The 14,544-nt window shown below is 55.5% G+C and overlaps 2 protein-coding genes across 3 annotated transcripts; both read right to left on the reverse strand.

Annotated features, from left to right (window-relative positions):
* Positions 1-2,382: 2,382 nt before the first annotated feature.
* Positions 2,383-8,639, reverse strand: LOC138242624 (uncharacterized). The gene is made up of 5 exons (XM_069198168.1): positions 8,354-8,639; positions 6,330-6,668; positions 5,270-5,413; positions 3,730-3,779; positions 2,383-2,520 (listed from the first exon to the last, which is right to left on the reverse strand). The coding sequence occupies exons 1-5, from the start codon at positions 8,394-8,396 to the stop codon at positions 2,383-2,385; spliced, it is 714 nt and encodes a 237-aa protein (XP_069054269.1). The 5' UTR covers positions 8,397-8,639.
* A 596-nt stretch (positions 8,640-9,235) lies between these two features.
* Positions 9,236-14,309, reverse strand: polr1h (RNA polymerase I subunit H). 2 transcript variants are annotated; one of them, XM_069198750.1, is made up of 5 exons: positions 14,033-14,309; positions 13,101-13,241; positions 11,959-12,062; positions 11,055-11,164; positions 9,236-9,543 (listed from the first exon to the last, which is right to left on the reverse strand). In XM_069198750.1, the coding sequence occupies exons 1-5, from the start codon at positions 14,160-14,162 to the stop codon at positions 9,519-9,521; spliced, it is 510 nt and encodes a 169-aa protein (XP_069054851.1). In that variant the 5' UTR covers positions 14,163-14,309; the 3' UTR covers positions 9,236-9,518. The 2 variants fall into 2 exon arrangements, with proteins under 2 accessions (XP_069054851.1, XP_069054850.1); XM_069198749.1 differs by having other exon boundaries at positions 13,994-14,272.
* Positions 14,310-14,544: the final 235 nt, after the last annotated feature.

Raw genomic sequence — 14,544 nt, forward strand, 5'->3', positions numbered from 1 at the left:
TTCAGAGAACCAATCAGGAGCGTCTCTGGTCACCTTTCAGAGAACCAATCAGGAGTGTCTCTGGTCATCTTTCAGAGAACCAATCAGGAGTCTCTGGTCACCTTTCAGAGAACCAATCAGCAGTGTCTCTGGTCACCTCTGGTCACCTTTCAGAGAACCAATCCGGAGAATCTCTGCTCGCCTTTCAGGGGCTCAGTGGAGGGTGTCTGCGGGTTTCTCTCCTTCCTGAGGCACTGAAACTGCGTCGATCCGTTTGGGGTTTAACAGGTGTAAGGACATGATCGTCAGGAAGTCCGACCACAGTCTCACTCACAGTCGAAGAGAGATTTTCCTCGATGAGTCGTCTCTCCTCGGGCTATGAGAAACTCCTCCGACTCGATACCCAACCAAGAAACATTTCGCTTTACGAGCGTAACCGATTCCTAGAAAACTTCCGACTATTTTTTGGAGGAAAATACGTTTCCCCACAACTCAGCTTCTGAAACCTTTCGTTTCGCCCAGGAGGTGTGGAAAAGTGCGCCGGGGTTTCTAAACTAAGTGACGAACAGCCTAAATTAAAAAAAAAACACCAGTAAATGTTTCCTACAGGGCATTATCGGGAGTGATCGGCTTACTAGATATTTCTGAACCCTGGTGCGGTCCGTCTCTTCCGAAACGCACGTTAGAGAGCCTCCTCGTTTCGACCCTGAAACTGCCCTCTTTAAAGGGACCGAAGGGTTGCAACTCGTAGAAAAGATGCCTTAAAATGTCACGGCTCCGTCTCCTCCTCTCCCGCGTTCTCTGTAAGCCAATCGGGAGTGTCCATCATCGCCTATCTGTGAACCAATCAGGAGCGTCGGTGGTCTCCTCCGTGAACCAATCAGGAGCGTCTCTGGTCTCTTCCATGAGCCAATCAGGAGCCCAGTCCCGAGACTAAGGGGGCGTGTCTTCCGTGTCGCGGAAAGTCCTTATCTGCTAATTAATAATACTGTAGGTTTACCGAGGCTGTTAAACCACACCCAAAGAGAAAGAAAATCACGGACAAGATGATATCCTTCCATCTCGTGCTTAAATTTGGACACAAATGGGTCTTTGTTTCGAAACTGAAAAACATTTTATTACGTACAAACGTTTCACGGGATTCGGAAGTATTGAAGTTTTCGCCTCCAGGTGTCGTGCTCCAGGTCTCCAAGTGAACGTTTCGGTTATTGTTTTTTTTTTTACATAAATAAGGCATTTTGAAACGCACCCCGGGCAGCCCCCTCTCCCCACTGGAGCCCCAGCAGGTGTGTGAGCCCGGCCAGTACCTGGAGGGGAGACTCCTGGGAAAAACTGAGGCTGCTGCTGCTGGGAGAGGTGTGAGTGGGGCCAGCAGGGGGCGCTCTCACCCTGCGGTCTGCGTGGGGTCTTGCTGCCCCAGTATAGCGTCGGGGGGACAACATGCAAACTCCACACAGACAACACCCCAGCGCCTCAGTTGAACCTCTGCCTCACTGTGCTGCTGCTGTTGCTGCTAGCACCCAGACACCCAGACTCACACCACACGAGCTCATTATCTAGCGCGGGGGGGAGGTGCGGAACTGCAGCCCACAGCCCCCGCTACCAACAGGCGTGGGGCAGACACACCGTGTATAGCGCCGGACACGCAGCTACCCCGGATGTGGCGCGTCTGTCTGTACAGACCGATACGATTGATCTAGACGCTGCTGGAAACAAACAAACAACAACAAAAAAAAACACCGACAACAACTCCCTAAAAGCTGTGAACTCGACACGCGCGTCTTGTGCTCGCACGCAGTGAAACCACACGCGTGGGCGGGCGGTAGCCGGAGCGGCGCGAGGCGAGGGGCCTGGTCTGCGCTCCTCCCACACAGCCGCCCGAGACGGCAGCGCGAGCTGACCCCCACTGACCCCGGGCCCCTACTGTCACGGCCCAGCAAGACAAAAAAAACACGCACGTTTTTAAACCTGCAGAGACACGGACACCAGCTCCTCTGTCCCCACAGTCTCTCCCTCCCCTCCGTGTCTCCTTCTTCACCCGAGCGCTTCTTCCGAACCTCAAAACCCCCCTTTTTTGTGTGTTTTGTTTGGTTCTAAAGCGCCGGTCCGGTCCGGTCCAGTCCAGTCCGGTCCGGTCCCCCCGGAGGAAGAGGGAGATGATGGAGACTGGAAAAGAGCCAGCCGCCCCCGCCTCTCCTGCACAGTCCTCGTTCCTATGAACGGTTTCAAAAAGATTTCGTTGTACTTGAAACAAACAAACAAACAAAAAAAACCTCACGATCTTTTAACAATGATTCTATTCCTCCCAAGTGCTGTAGGTAGAAGAATGTTTCGCCCCCACCTCTCTCTCTCCGGGGCTCGGACCTGCAGGACAGTCTCTCTCTCCTCCCCCCCCGACCCGAGTCACACCCGCCCCCCCTCTCCGGGCAGGCAGGAGATCTCCGAGTAGAGACCCGGGGGCGGCGGCGCTGGCCCGGGACGCGGGCGCCCCCTCAGCACCGGCACCTCCACGGCGGCGTAGTCCGTCGCCCCGGCGTCTCCCTGCGAGGAGAGGAGACACACACACACACCCGGGGCGTGAGAAAGACCGCCCGGTCCTTACCGCCGCTCAGACTCAGTCCATGGACAGTGATGGACAGCAGTCCATCACAGGGCACACACACACCCTGGACAGGACAGCAGTCCATCACAGGGCACACACACACACTCACACACCCTGGACAGGACACCAGTCCATCACAGGACACACACACACACACACACACACACACACACACACACACACACACACTCACACACCCTGGACAGGACAGCAGTCCATCACAGGGCACACACACACACTCACACACCCTGGACAGGACACCAGTCCATCACAGGACACACACACACTCACACACCCTGGACAGGACACCAGTCCATCACAGGACACACACACACACACCCTGGACAGGACACCAGTCCATCACAGGACACACACACACACACCCTGGACAGGACACCAGTCCATCACAGGACACACACACACACACACACACACACACACACACACACACACACACACACACACACACCCTGGACAGGACACCACTCCATCACAGGACACACACACACACACCCTGGACAGGACACCAGTCCATCACAGGACACACACACACACACCCTGGACAGGACACCAGTCCATCACAGGACTCACACACACACTCACACACCCTGGACAGGACACCAGTCCATCACAGGACATACACTCACCAGCACCGCGACATTGCAAGACAGCCATCGCTGGCGGCAATAACACCACCGCCGGCCGGGTCACACGACCGGCTTTCAAGCGCGCCCAATAACAGGAGAAATAACGCTTTTAGTAAAGTACTCATACGACAAGTACTCAAGTAAGTACTCACGCTGCCTGCGTCGTTTGTAATAAATTTTTAAGTATTATAACGGCACGTTATTATATGCATGAAATGAGGTGGTCCGGGAAGACCCCTGTGTTGGAGCATTTTAAACCGGAGGTAAGGGGGGTATTCGCAGACAATTTCCAAGTGCACACATCTGAACGTTATTTTTATTGAAGGTGTTTCATCTTTTTTTCATAGCTCGAATTGATGTAGTCCTGTGCAACCCCCGACGGTCTTTTTCCGTCTTGACTTGTTAGACGTGCTCCTGTTTGTATTGCGAATGTTGTTATTGTGTGAAGCATAAATGAAAAAAAAAATAAATACATTTAAAAAAATAAAAAACCCAACTCACGCTGCCCGCGTCTTCTCTCCGGCCCCGTCGGTCCTCCGGAGACGCGTCCCCTGGGGCGGAGGAGCAGAAAAAAAAATTAAAACCAATTGAACACGATAAAAACCCAACACCAAACCCAGCCTCACAAAGCGCAATGGGCGCCGAGCGCCCGAAACCTCTCTGTTTCCCTGAAGACATGACGTTTCCCGGTCCCACAGGATTAATACCGTTTCATACCGGCTGCCCCGTGTTTCTACCACCAAGTCTAGAGTAACACCGGGTGAGAATCCCTTCCCCGAAATTCCTGGGACCGGATTTCGGAATATTTTAATATTTGCGTCTCTAAAATGGGACCCAAGTCTAAACGCGATAGCCATTTACATTTCCTAATATAGCGGACACCTCTACCCTGAATGTCGTTTTATATACATTTGAAATCATTTGTTTTTACGCGTGACACCGTCAGAAAGGTAAGATATCAGTCTCCACCTGCGATTAGAAGGTTACAGTACTCGTCCCGGTATTTTTTTTTTTGTTTGTTTCAGACAGGTCTGAAGGTTTATGTCAGGTATAAAAACAAAGCATCGAATAGGATGACAGGGAAATGTCGTGAAAACGGGGGAAAAAAAATCAGCATTATATCTGTAACGCAACAACTACGCTAGCCACGTTACACTCGGACGGAGCGTGTTAGGCGGAGGTGAAGGCGGCGCACAACACCTGAACGTGGTGGAACCCGCACTGGGTGGAATTTTCCATCCGTGGCGTGTGGCGTGTCAGCATGCAAAAACAACTTTCGGATTTCGGAGGTTTTCGGGTTTGGGGAATTTCGGATCAAGGATTTTCAACCTGTATTGACATCTTACCCTTCTGATGGTGCTATGTTTTAAAAAAAATATATTAGAAATTTATATTAAACTACATTCGGGGTATATGTATAAGTATATACAGTATATTGTACCCAGCAAGGACCTGAACTGGCACAGACCCCGCGCAGGAGGTGTGTGTGTGTGTGTGTCCTGTGATGGACTGGTGTCCTGTCCAGGGTGTGTGAGTGTGTGTGTGTGTGTCCTGTGATGGACTGGGTGTCCTGTCCAGGGTGTGTGAGTGTGTGTGTGTGTCCTGTGATGGACTGGGTGTCCTGTCCAGGGTGTGTGTGAGTGTGTGTGTGTCCTGTGATGGACTGTCGTCCTGGCCAGGGTGTGTGTGAGTGTGTGTGTGTCCTGTGATGGACTGCTGTCCTGTCCAGGGTGTGTGAGTGTGTGTCCTGTGATGGACTGGTGTCCTGTCCAGGGTGTGTGAGTATGTGTGTGTGTCCTGTGATGGACTGATGTCCAGTCCAGGGTGTGTGAGTGTGTGTGTGTGTCCTATGATGGACTGGTGTCCTGTCCAGGGTGTGTGAGTGTGTGTGTGTCTCCTGTGATGGACTGGTGTCCTGTCCAGGGTGTGTGAGTGTGTGTGTGTCCTGTGATGGACTGGTGTCCTGTCCAGGGTGTGTGAGTGTGTGTGTGGGGTCTCTGTCTGTCCCCCTCAGCGGTCCACAGCCCCGGCCCGTCCTCACCTGCTCTGCGCCGGAGACGGTGGACCCAGGCGGTCCCGCCCAGCGCCAGCAGAACCGAGACCCCCGCCAGGCCGGCCAGCGAGGCCCAGCAGGCCGGACAGTAGCCCGGGCAGTCCGGGGGGGCGGCGGCGGGGGGGCGGCTCTCTGTCGGAGGACGACAACAACAGCAACAACACAACAACACACACACACACACACACACACAAACACACGACAAAACAGGTGAGCAGGACGGAACCGGAGCTTGCGGGCGGTCTCTGCCCTTTCCCCGCGCCCCGCAAGAGAGTGGGGGGAGACGAGACAACGATCATAACGGTAATAAACAAGTGCGGGTTTATTCCACGCTGAAAAGAAGAGAAACAGCGTTTCGGCTGTGGAGCCTTCGTTCGGGCTTCGGAATCAACCTTCACTTAATAATAATAAATATTAATAATAATAATAATACAAAACGCGACTCGAGGGCTCGGGAAGGCGTGGATGGTCGTGAAACTCGCTCGCGGGTGGGTGTGGGGGAGGGAGAGCCCACGCGGGCGTTCGCTCTCCGCCGGGATGTCGAAAGGACGCCGAGAGACGGCTGTGTCCGGAGAGATGCCGGGGTACCGGCTTCAACCACAGGGCTGGGGCAGCTTGTTCCCTACCCCCACCACCCTCTGTGTACAGAAGAGCCTCCTGTCCTGACTGGAGGAGCTCACCCAGCTGTGTCTGGAGAGGAGCCGGGGTATCGGCTTCAACCACAGGACTGGGCGGCTTGTTCCCCACCCCCACCCCCCTCTGTGTACAGTAGAGCCTCCTGTCCTGACTGGAGGAGCTCACCCAGCTGTGTCTGGAGAGAAGCCAGGGTATCGGCTTCAACCACAGGACTGGGCGGCTTGCTCCCCACCCCCACCACCCTCTGTGTACAGAAGAGCCCCCTGTCCTGACTGGAGGAGCTCACCCAGCTGCGTCTGTATGAGAGAAGCCGGGGTACCGGCTTCAACCACACGGACTGGGGCAGCCTGTTCCCCACCCCCGCCTCCCTTGGCGTAAGGACGCGCGGTCCCGGTACAACTCGCACCCTCACCCGCGGCGAAGCCGAGCCAGGTGGCGCCGCCGAGCCTCAGACTGGACGCGCAGTAGTACAGGCCCAGGTCGCGCTCCGAGGCGTTGGCCACCGTCAGGCTGAAGGTCCGATTGGCGGGGTCCAGCTCGGCGGAGAGGCGCGGGTCCGAGCCCGCGGAGAAGCTCAGCAGGCCGCGGGACCCCCCGGTCCTCTCCTGCACCGACACCCAGAGGAACGGCGGCTCCCCGCGCCGGTGGGCGACCCACAGCGTCCGGCTCTCGTGCCTGACGTCACAGGGCAGGGTGACGTCGTCCCCCGGCCGGACCGTGCGGCGCGCGGGGCCCGCCCGGGCGCTGGACACTGCGGGAGGGGGGGAGGGACAATTCAATCATTATTTATTAAAACAACAATAAATAACCATTTAAAAAAAAAAAACAGAAAAAGGACCAGGGCGAGGATGAAGATAATTCTTGCGAGATTTAAAGCTCTTTTTTTTCTCTCCCAAAATACATTACTTTTCTTCGGAACAGCCTCTCCTGAACTGGTTCTGTTCTTCACCCCTCTGCTTCTCCTAGTGCCACCACCCCCGGTCTCCTCTGTGTGCTGTCATTGTGTTTGATCTGGTGTAGTCTTCTTATTTAGTGTTGTTGTTTTCATCCTGTAAAGCGCTTTGAGAAGCCACCTTTAAAGGCGCTATATAAAATAAAGTTTATTATTATTATTGTTACTTATGAATTAATCAGGATGCCTCTAGAGCACAAGGACGAGATGAAGGAGGGAAAGCGCGCAGCACCAAGCCGCGGACACACAAGACAGAAGCTGGACTCTTGTGAGCGGTACCGCGGGCGGTTTTGGGATCTTGTTTTTAAGACGTCCGGGAGGTTGAATTCTGAGGTTTCACCGTGAGTGACGGAGATCACACTGACCCGAGTACCGCGGCGAGGAACACCTGCGCCCCGACAAAAAAATATATATATATATTTAAAAAAAATCCAGAAATTTTGGGCCGAGTCAAAAAGACGAGGCGTTTTCTCGCATTTTCACGACAAGACTCGGCTCCGGCTTTTGAATTTAATCCCCCCAAACAGCGGCGCTTTAATTTTTTTTCAGTTTTTTGTTATTTTTGTTTATAGCGAGCTGTTGGAAATCGGTTGTCCGGTGAGTCAGGCCGTTAAAAAGAAAATTAATTGAGCTCGACTCTCTGTCTCGGTGCGTCTCCCTTTCGGACCCGGAGCTTCGCGATCTAAAAAGAAGAAATGACAGCGAGTCTGGAAGAAAAGGGAGAAGTCCCAGAAGTCTCCTTCTTCACGGTTACACGACCCCACGTCCACTCCTGAGGGGGACGACGGATCTGCCTCAAACCCCCGGTTCTGTGGAGACGTGTCACCGGCTGGAGTCGTGTGTCCCGGTCCAGGAAACGCGAGAGTTTAAAAAAAAAAAACCCCAAAAACAGCAACTGAAGAGGAATTTAAAACAATTTGCTCGTTAATTAAAAAAAAAAAAGAAATGTCCCTGCGTGGACAGGATCGAGACCGCTCGAGACCGCGCCCGTGGAGAGCCGTCTTCATGCTTGAATACAAAAACCAGATGGACCAAAAAAATCGCACTAATCTACATTTTTTATTTAAAAAAAAAACCAAAAAGGTTCCGTCGGTCGTGTTTTTTTTTGCCAAAAATGAAAAACATGAAAACACTTAATCGATCAAACACGTCGTGCGGCAGCGCGGGCTCAAAGCGGGTCTCGCCACAGGAGAATCTGAATTTAAAAAAAACAAACAAACACTTTATTACTCTGTAATGTGGAGTTATTTAATTAGAATCCCGCCGGGTTTATCTGACAGGTATCGAAGGATTTCTGGAAGTGACGACCCACGTCCTGCGGGAATTACACGAGTGTGGAAGAAGACGCATTTCACGGAGACCCGAGATAATATTCCTTCCTTCTTCCTTCCCCGTGCCCGGTCTTGCTCCTCAGGGCAGTTTTTCAGGGTCTCTGCCTCTCTGACCCCCCCACCCGCCCGCGTCCACGCGTGCCCCGTACTCACGCGTGAAGAGGAGCAGAGCCACCCTCGCGCGCAGCCCGTCCATCGTGTGAGCGCGAGCCGGCGGGCCGGCGGACCCCACCTCACTGCGCGAGATGGGAGGGCTTGAGCCCCCATTGGCCACCAGCGCGACCCCCTCCCACACACCGACGCCCACCGCCCAGCAGAGGGCGCTGTGACGGCCGGCGGGAAAGGGCGACTCCAGCCCAGACAGGGCAGGAAGAGGACGAGGATGAGTCCGTTTGCTCTCGGGGGGCGAGACACACAGCGCGATGGCGAAAGTAAGGACGCCAAACGCTCATCAGAGCCTGACTGGTCTCTCCAACCAGCAGGGTGAGGAGACAGACAGACAGCTGGACACCATAGAGGCCGAGAGACAACCCCCTAACGAACACACGGGGGCCAGACGGACAGTGACCGCTAGACACACAGTGGCCAGAGTGTGTGTGTGTCCTGTGATGGACTGCTGTCCTGTCCAGGGTGTGTGAGTGTGTGTGAGTCCTGTGATGGACTGGTGTCCTGTCCAGGGTGTGTGAGTCTGTGTGTGTCCTGTGATGGACTGGTGTCCTGTCTAGGGTGTGTGAGTGTGTGTGTGTGTGTGTCCTGTGATGGACTGGTGTCCTGTCCAGGGTGTGTGAGTGTGTGTGTGTCCTGTGATGGACTGGTGTCCTGTCTAGGGTGTGTGAGTGTGTGTGTGTGTGTGTGTGTGTCCTGTGATGGACTGCTGTCCTGTCCAGGGTGTGTGAGTGTGTGTGTGTCCTGTGATGGACTGCTGTCCTGTCCAGGGTGAGCCCTGCCTTGTGCCTGTTGCCTGCTGGGACAGACTCCAGCTGCCCCAGTCTGTGACCCTGGACTGGAAGAAGCTGTCAGAAGATGGAAGGAGACTTAAAACAAAAATATCTTCGTTTATTTTGTTTTCCCACGAAAACGCCCCAAACAGACTCTGGGGGGGTAGGGGAGAAGAGGACAGAACCGAAACTCTGAAGAGTCCAGTTTGGCTGTTTTCCGGGATCCCGGTCCTGGAGAGCTTTGGGTTGAGAATGGGGGTGGTGTCCAGTGAGGCCTCGGCCCCTCTGCCCTCCTGGAGCTGACCGCTGCTCGGACGGTCCCTCTGCGGCCCAGGGGCGGGGAAGGAGACACAGAGAGGTGCCCCACCCCTCGGCGGCCCTCACGAATCCTCCTTCTCCTGGTACCTGAAACACACAGCAGTGTGTAAGACTGTGAGACCGGACACAGGGGCAGTGTCTGTGTGAGAGGAGCCGGGGTATCAGCTGGGCAGCTTGTTCCCCACCCCCACCCCCCTCTGTGTACAGAAGAGCCCCCCTGACCTGACTGGAGGAGCTCACCCAGCTGTGTCTGGAGAGAAGCCAGGGTATCGGCTTCAACCACAGGGCTGGGTAGCTTGTTCCCCACCCCCGCCACCCTCTGTGTACAGAAGAGCCTCCTGTCCTGACTGGAGGAGCTCACCCAGCTGTATCTGGAGAGGAGCCAGGGTATCGGCTTCAACCACACGGACTGGGCGGCTTGTTCCCCACCCCCACCCCCCTCTGTGTACAGGAGAGCCTCCTGTCCTGTCCTCAACCGATTGACTGACTGACTCGATAGACTAATCGAGTCACTGATCGACTCGATAGACCGGTCGAGTCACTGATCGACTCGATAGACCGGTCGGGTGACTGATCGACTCGATAGACCGGTCGGGTGACTGATCGACGTGATAGACCGATCGAGTCACTGATCGACTTGATAGACCGGTCGAGTCACTGATCGACTCGATAGACCGGTCGGGTGACTGATCGACTCGATAGACCGGTCGGGTGACTGATCGACTCGATAGACCGGTCGGGTGACTGATCGACTCGATAGACCGGTCGGGTGACTGATCGACGTGATAGACCGATCGAGTCACTGATCGACTCGATAGACCGGTCGAGTCACTGATCGACTCGATAGACCGGTCGGGTGACTGATCGACTCGATAGACCGGTCGGGTGACTGATCGACGTGATAGACCGATCGAGTCACTGATCGACTTGATAGACCGGTCGGGTGACTGATCGACTCGATAGACCGGTCGGGTGACTGATCGACTCGATAGACCGGTCGGGTGACTGATCGACTCGATAGACTGGTCGGGTGACTGATCGACGTGATAGACCGGTCGGGTGACTGATCGACTCGATAGACCGGTCGGGTGACTGATCGACGTGATAGACCGATCGAGTCACTGATCGACTTGATAGACCGGTCGGGTGACTGATCGACTCGATAGACCGGTCGGGTGACTGATCGACTCGATAGACTGGTCGGGTGACTGATCGACTCGATAGACTGGTCGGGTGACTGATCGACTTGATAGACTGATCGGGTGACTGATCGACTGGATAGACTGATCGGGTGACTGATCGACTCGATAGACTGGTCGAGTCACTGATCGACGTGATAGACTGATCGAGTCACTGATCGACTTGATAGACCGGTCGGGTGACTGATCGACGTGATAGACTGGTCGGGTGACTGATCGACTCGATAGACTGATCGAGTCACTGATCGACTCGATAGACCGGTCGGGTGACTGATCGACTCGATAGACCGGTCGGGTGACTGATCGACTCGATAGACCGGTCGGGTGACTGATCGACTCGATAGACTGGTCGGGTGACTGATCGACTCGATAGACTGGTCGGGTGACTGATCGACTTGCCGGCAGTGGGTGCAGGTGTAGAAGACGGTCTGTCCCTCGTCGGCGGACCTCATCTGTCGGGTGTGGTAGACCATCCCCTCCCGGCCACAGCGAGAGCACCTGCGGTCAATCTGGGGGCAGAGACACGGGTCAGGGGTCATAGGTCAGGGGTCACCCCCCCCCCACCGTCAGTGTGCGGACCTGGATTCAGCAGGGCCAGGGGGGTCAAGGCAGCCTATCAGGGCCCAGCGTGTCAGTCCATCTTGGTCCATTCAGAACCCAGAAGAACTGCAGACAGGGACCAGTGACCCCAGGACAGAGGTCAGGGACCAGTGACCCCAGGACACAAGTCAGGGACCAGTGACCCCAGGACACAAGTCAGGGACCAGTGACCCCATCACAGAGGTCAGGGGCCAGTGACCCCATCACAGAGGTCAGGGGCCAGTGACCCCAGGACAGAGATCAGGGACCAGCGACCCCATCACAGAGATCAGGGACCAGTGACCCCATCACAGAGGTCAGGGGCCAGTGACCCCATCACAGAGATCAGGGATCAGTGACCCCAGGACACAGGTCAAGGATCAGTGACCCCATCACAGAGATCAGGGATCAGTGACCCCAGGACACAGGTCAAGGATCAGTGACCCCATCACAGAGATCAGGGATCAGTGACCCCAGGACACAGGTCAAGGATCAGTGACCCCAGGACAGAGATCAGGGACCAGTGACCCCATCACAGAGGTCAGGGATCAGCCACACCAGGACACAGGTCAGGGGCCAGTGACCAGTGACCCCAGGTCAGAGATCAGGGATCAGTGACCCCAGGACACAGGTCAAGGATCAGCCACACCAGGACACAGGTCAGGGGCCAGTGACCATTGACCCCAGGTCAGAGGTCAGGGACCAGCGACCCCAGGACACTCACCACAGGGCCCTTCAGCTCTCCCTCCTCCTCGGACATCATGGCGGTGCTGCTGGACTCCAGGCTGTTGAAGACGACCGACGAGGTGACCACCTGGTCAGCGAGCTCTGCAGCACAGAGGGGGAGAGAGGGCACTCCTGAGGGACTGAGCCCTGCACACTCCTGGGGCAAATCCCCTCTCACACAGGTGGAGCAGGGGTCAGTGTGCCTGGTCCAGTCAGTCCAGGGGTCTGTGTCCCTGGTCCAGTCAGTCCAGGGGACAGTGTCCCTGGTCCAGTCAGTCCAGGGGTCTGTGACTCTGGTCCAGTCAGTCCAGGGGTCTGTGTCCCTGGTCCAGTCGGTCCAGGGGTCTGTGTCCTCTGGTCCAGTCTGTCCAGGGGTCTGTGTCCCTGGTCCAGTCAGTCCAGGGGACAGTGTCCCTGGTCCAGTCAGTCCAGGGGTCTGTGACTCTGGTCCAGTCAGTCCAGGGGTCAGTGTCCCCGGTCCAGTCAGTCCAGGGGTCAGTCGGTCCAGGGGTCTGTGTCCCTGGTCCAGTCGGTCCAGGGGTCTGTAACTCTGGTCCAGTCAGTCCAGGGGTCTGTGTCCCCGGTCCAGTCAGTCCAGGGGCCTGTGACCTCTGGTCCAGTCAGTCCAGGGGTCTGTGACTCTGGTCCAGTCAGTCCGGGGGTCTGTGACCTCTGGTCCAGTCAGTCCGGGGGTCTGTGACCTCTGGTCCAGTCAGTCCAGGGGTCTGTGACCTCTGGTCCAGTCAGTCCAGGGGTCTGTGTCTCTGGTCCAGTCAGTCCAGGGGTCTGTGTCCCCGGTCCAGTCAGTCCGGGGGTCTGTGTCCCCGGTCCAGTCAGTCCGGGGGTCTGTGACTCTGGTCCAGTCAGTCCGGGGGTCTGTGACCTCTGGTCCAGTCAGTCCAGGGGTCTGTGTCTCTGGTCCAGTCAGTCCAGGGGTCAGTGTCCCCAGTCCAGTCAGTCCAGGGGGTCTGTGACCTCTGGTCCAGTCAGTCCAGGGGTCTGTGACTCTGGTCCAGTCAGTCCAGGGGTCTGGTAAGGTTAGTTGGTGCCAAACAGCGCCACCCACAGGGAAACGCAATCCATCAATCAATCAATCGATCAATCAATCAATCAATCAATCAATTGCTCTGAGCCACTGACCGCTCACGCCGATGTCGTAGCCGCAGCGCCGGCAGCTCACCACGTCCTCCACGCCGGGGACGGGCAGCACGGTGCCGCACTCCGGGCAGAACAGCGGGTCGCCGTGGAAACAGGAGCCGGGCAGGGCGTCTGCTGACATTGCTGCGGAGGGGAACCGATCAATTCGGGGCGACCGGCGCGCACCGCCACGACCCCGTTCTCGAAACCCAGACTAAATTCCACTATCAGAGAACAACCTGGCCTCTTTAAAATTTACAACCAGACTGTGGTCACTGAGCCTGTCCTCTCTGGACAGCTGGGTTTGCCTGTGTCCAGTGTGTGTGTCCAGGCTGTGGTCACTCTGAGCCTGTCCTCTCTGGACAGCCAGGTCTGCCTGTGTCCAGTGTGTGTGTCCAGGCTGTGGTCACTCTGAGCCTGTCCTCTCTGGACAGCCAGGTCTGTCTGTGTCCAGTGTCTGTGTCCAGGCTGTGGTCACTCTGAGCCTGTCCTCTCTGAACAGCCGGGTCTGCCTGTGTCCAGTGTCTGTATCCAGGCTGTGGGCACTGAGCCTGTCCTCTCTGGACAGCCAGGTCTGCCTGTATCCAGTGTCTGTGTCCAGGCTGTGGTCACTCTGAGCCTGTCCTCTCTGAACAGCCAGGTCTGCCTGTGTCCAGTGTGTGTATCCAGGCTGTGGTCACTGAGCCTGTCCTCTCTGGACAGCCAGGTCTGCCTGTGACCAGTGTCTGTGTCCAGGCTGTGGTCACTGATCCTGTAGGTCGTCAGACCCGGTCTCTTACTCGCTATTTGTAGGCGCCGTTCCAACTTGGTCTTTAAGAACAACCATCCGCCGAGTTAAGAGTCCTTGTAACCGTCCCAGATAACGCCTATTCCGCATTATATCAGGGGGTCCCTACCGTGATCGGAGGTCAGTCGCGGGTAGCTGTCGCCCTCACCTCGCTGTTGCGCCGAGACACGTGTCGTCCGCAGAACACAAACACAGTCGAGAGCTCTTCCTGGCTGCGGACTGCTGGGGCGCATGACGTCAGCCCGGCAACGGAAGTGACGTTCAATGCGCGCCGGCATTTAAAAAACACTTTTTGTCTTTGTTTTGTTATTCTATAGTGTCCGTATCTAAGTGCTTTTTATAGTAATACGAACTATATAAGAACATTTATGCATGAATCTATTAATAGTCTGGGTAGAAATCAGAAACAAAATTATCTGAGGCTTCTCCCTCCGTCAATGTTTTTGTATGGTGAAAGCGAAACATTATTTCCATTAAAAACCCGGAAAAACACACCTCACGTCTGTAAAGATGTTCACTGATTGTGTGCTAGGTTATAATCACCTCTGGCCGCGTGCCGTTCTGTGTCTGTGCGTTTTTATTTGTGAACACCCTTTCTGTTTTGTTTGGAAAAAAAAAAACAAATAAAAGGTTGTGAGGGGAAAAAGACGGGAGTCCTGC

Source organism: Lepisosteus oculatus, chromosome 14, assembly GCF_040954835.1.
Source record: "Lepisosteus oculatus isolate fLepOcu1 chromosome 14, fLepOcu1.hap2, whole genome shotgun sequence".
Lineage (NCBI taxonomy): Eukaryota > Metazoa > Chordata > Actinopteri > Semionotiformes > Lepisosteidae > Lepisosteus > Lepisosteus oculatus.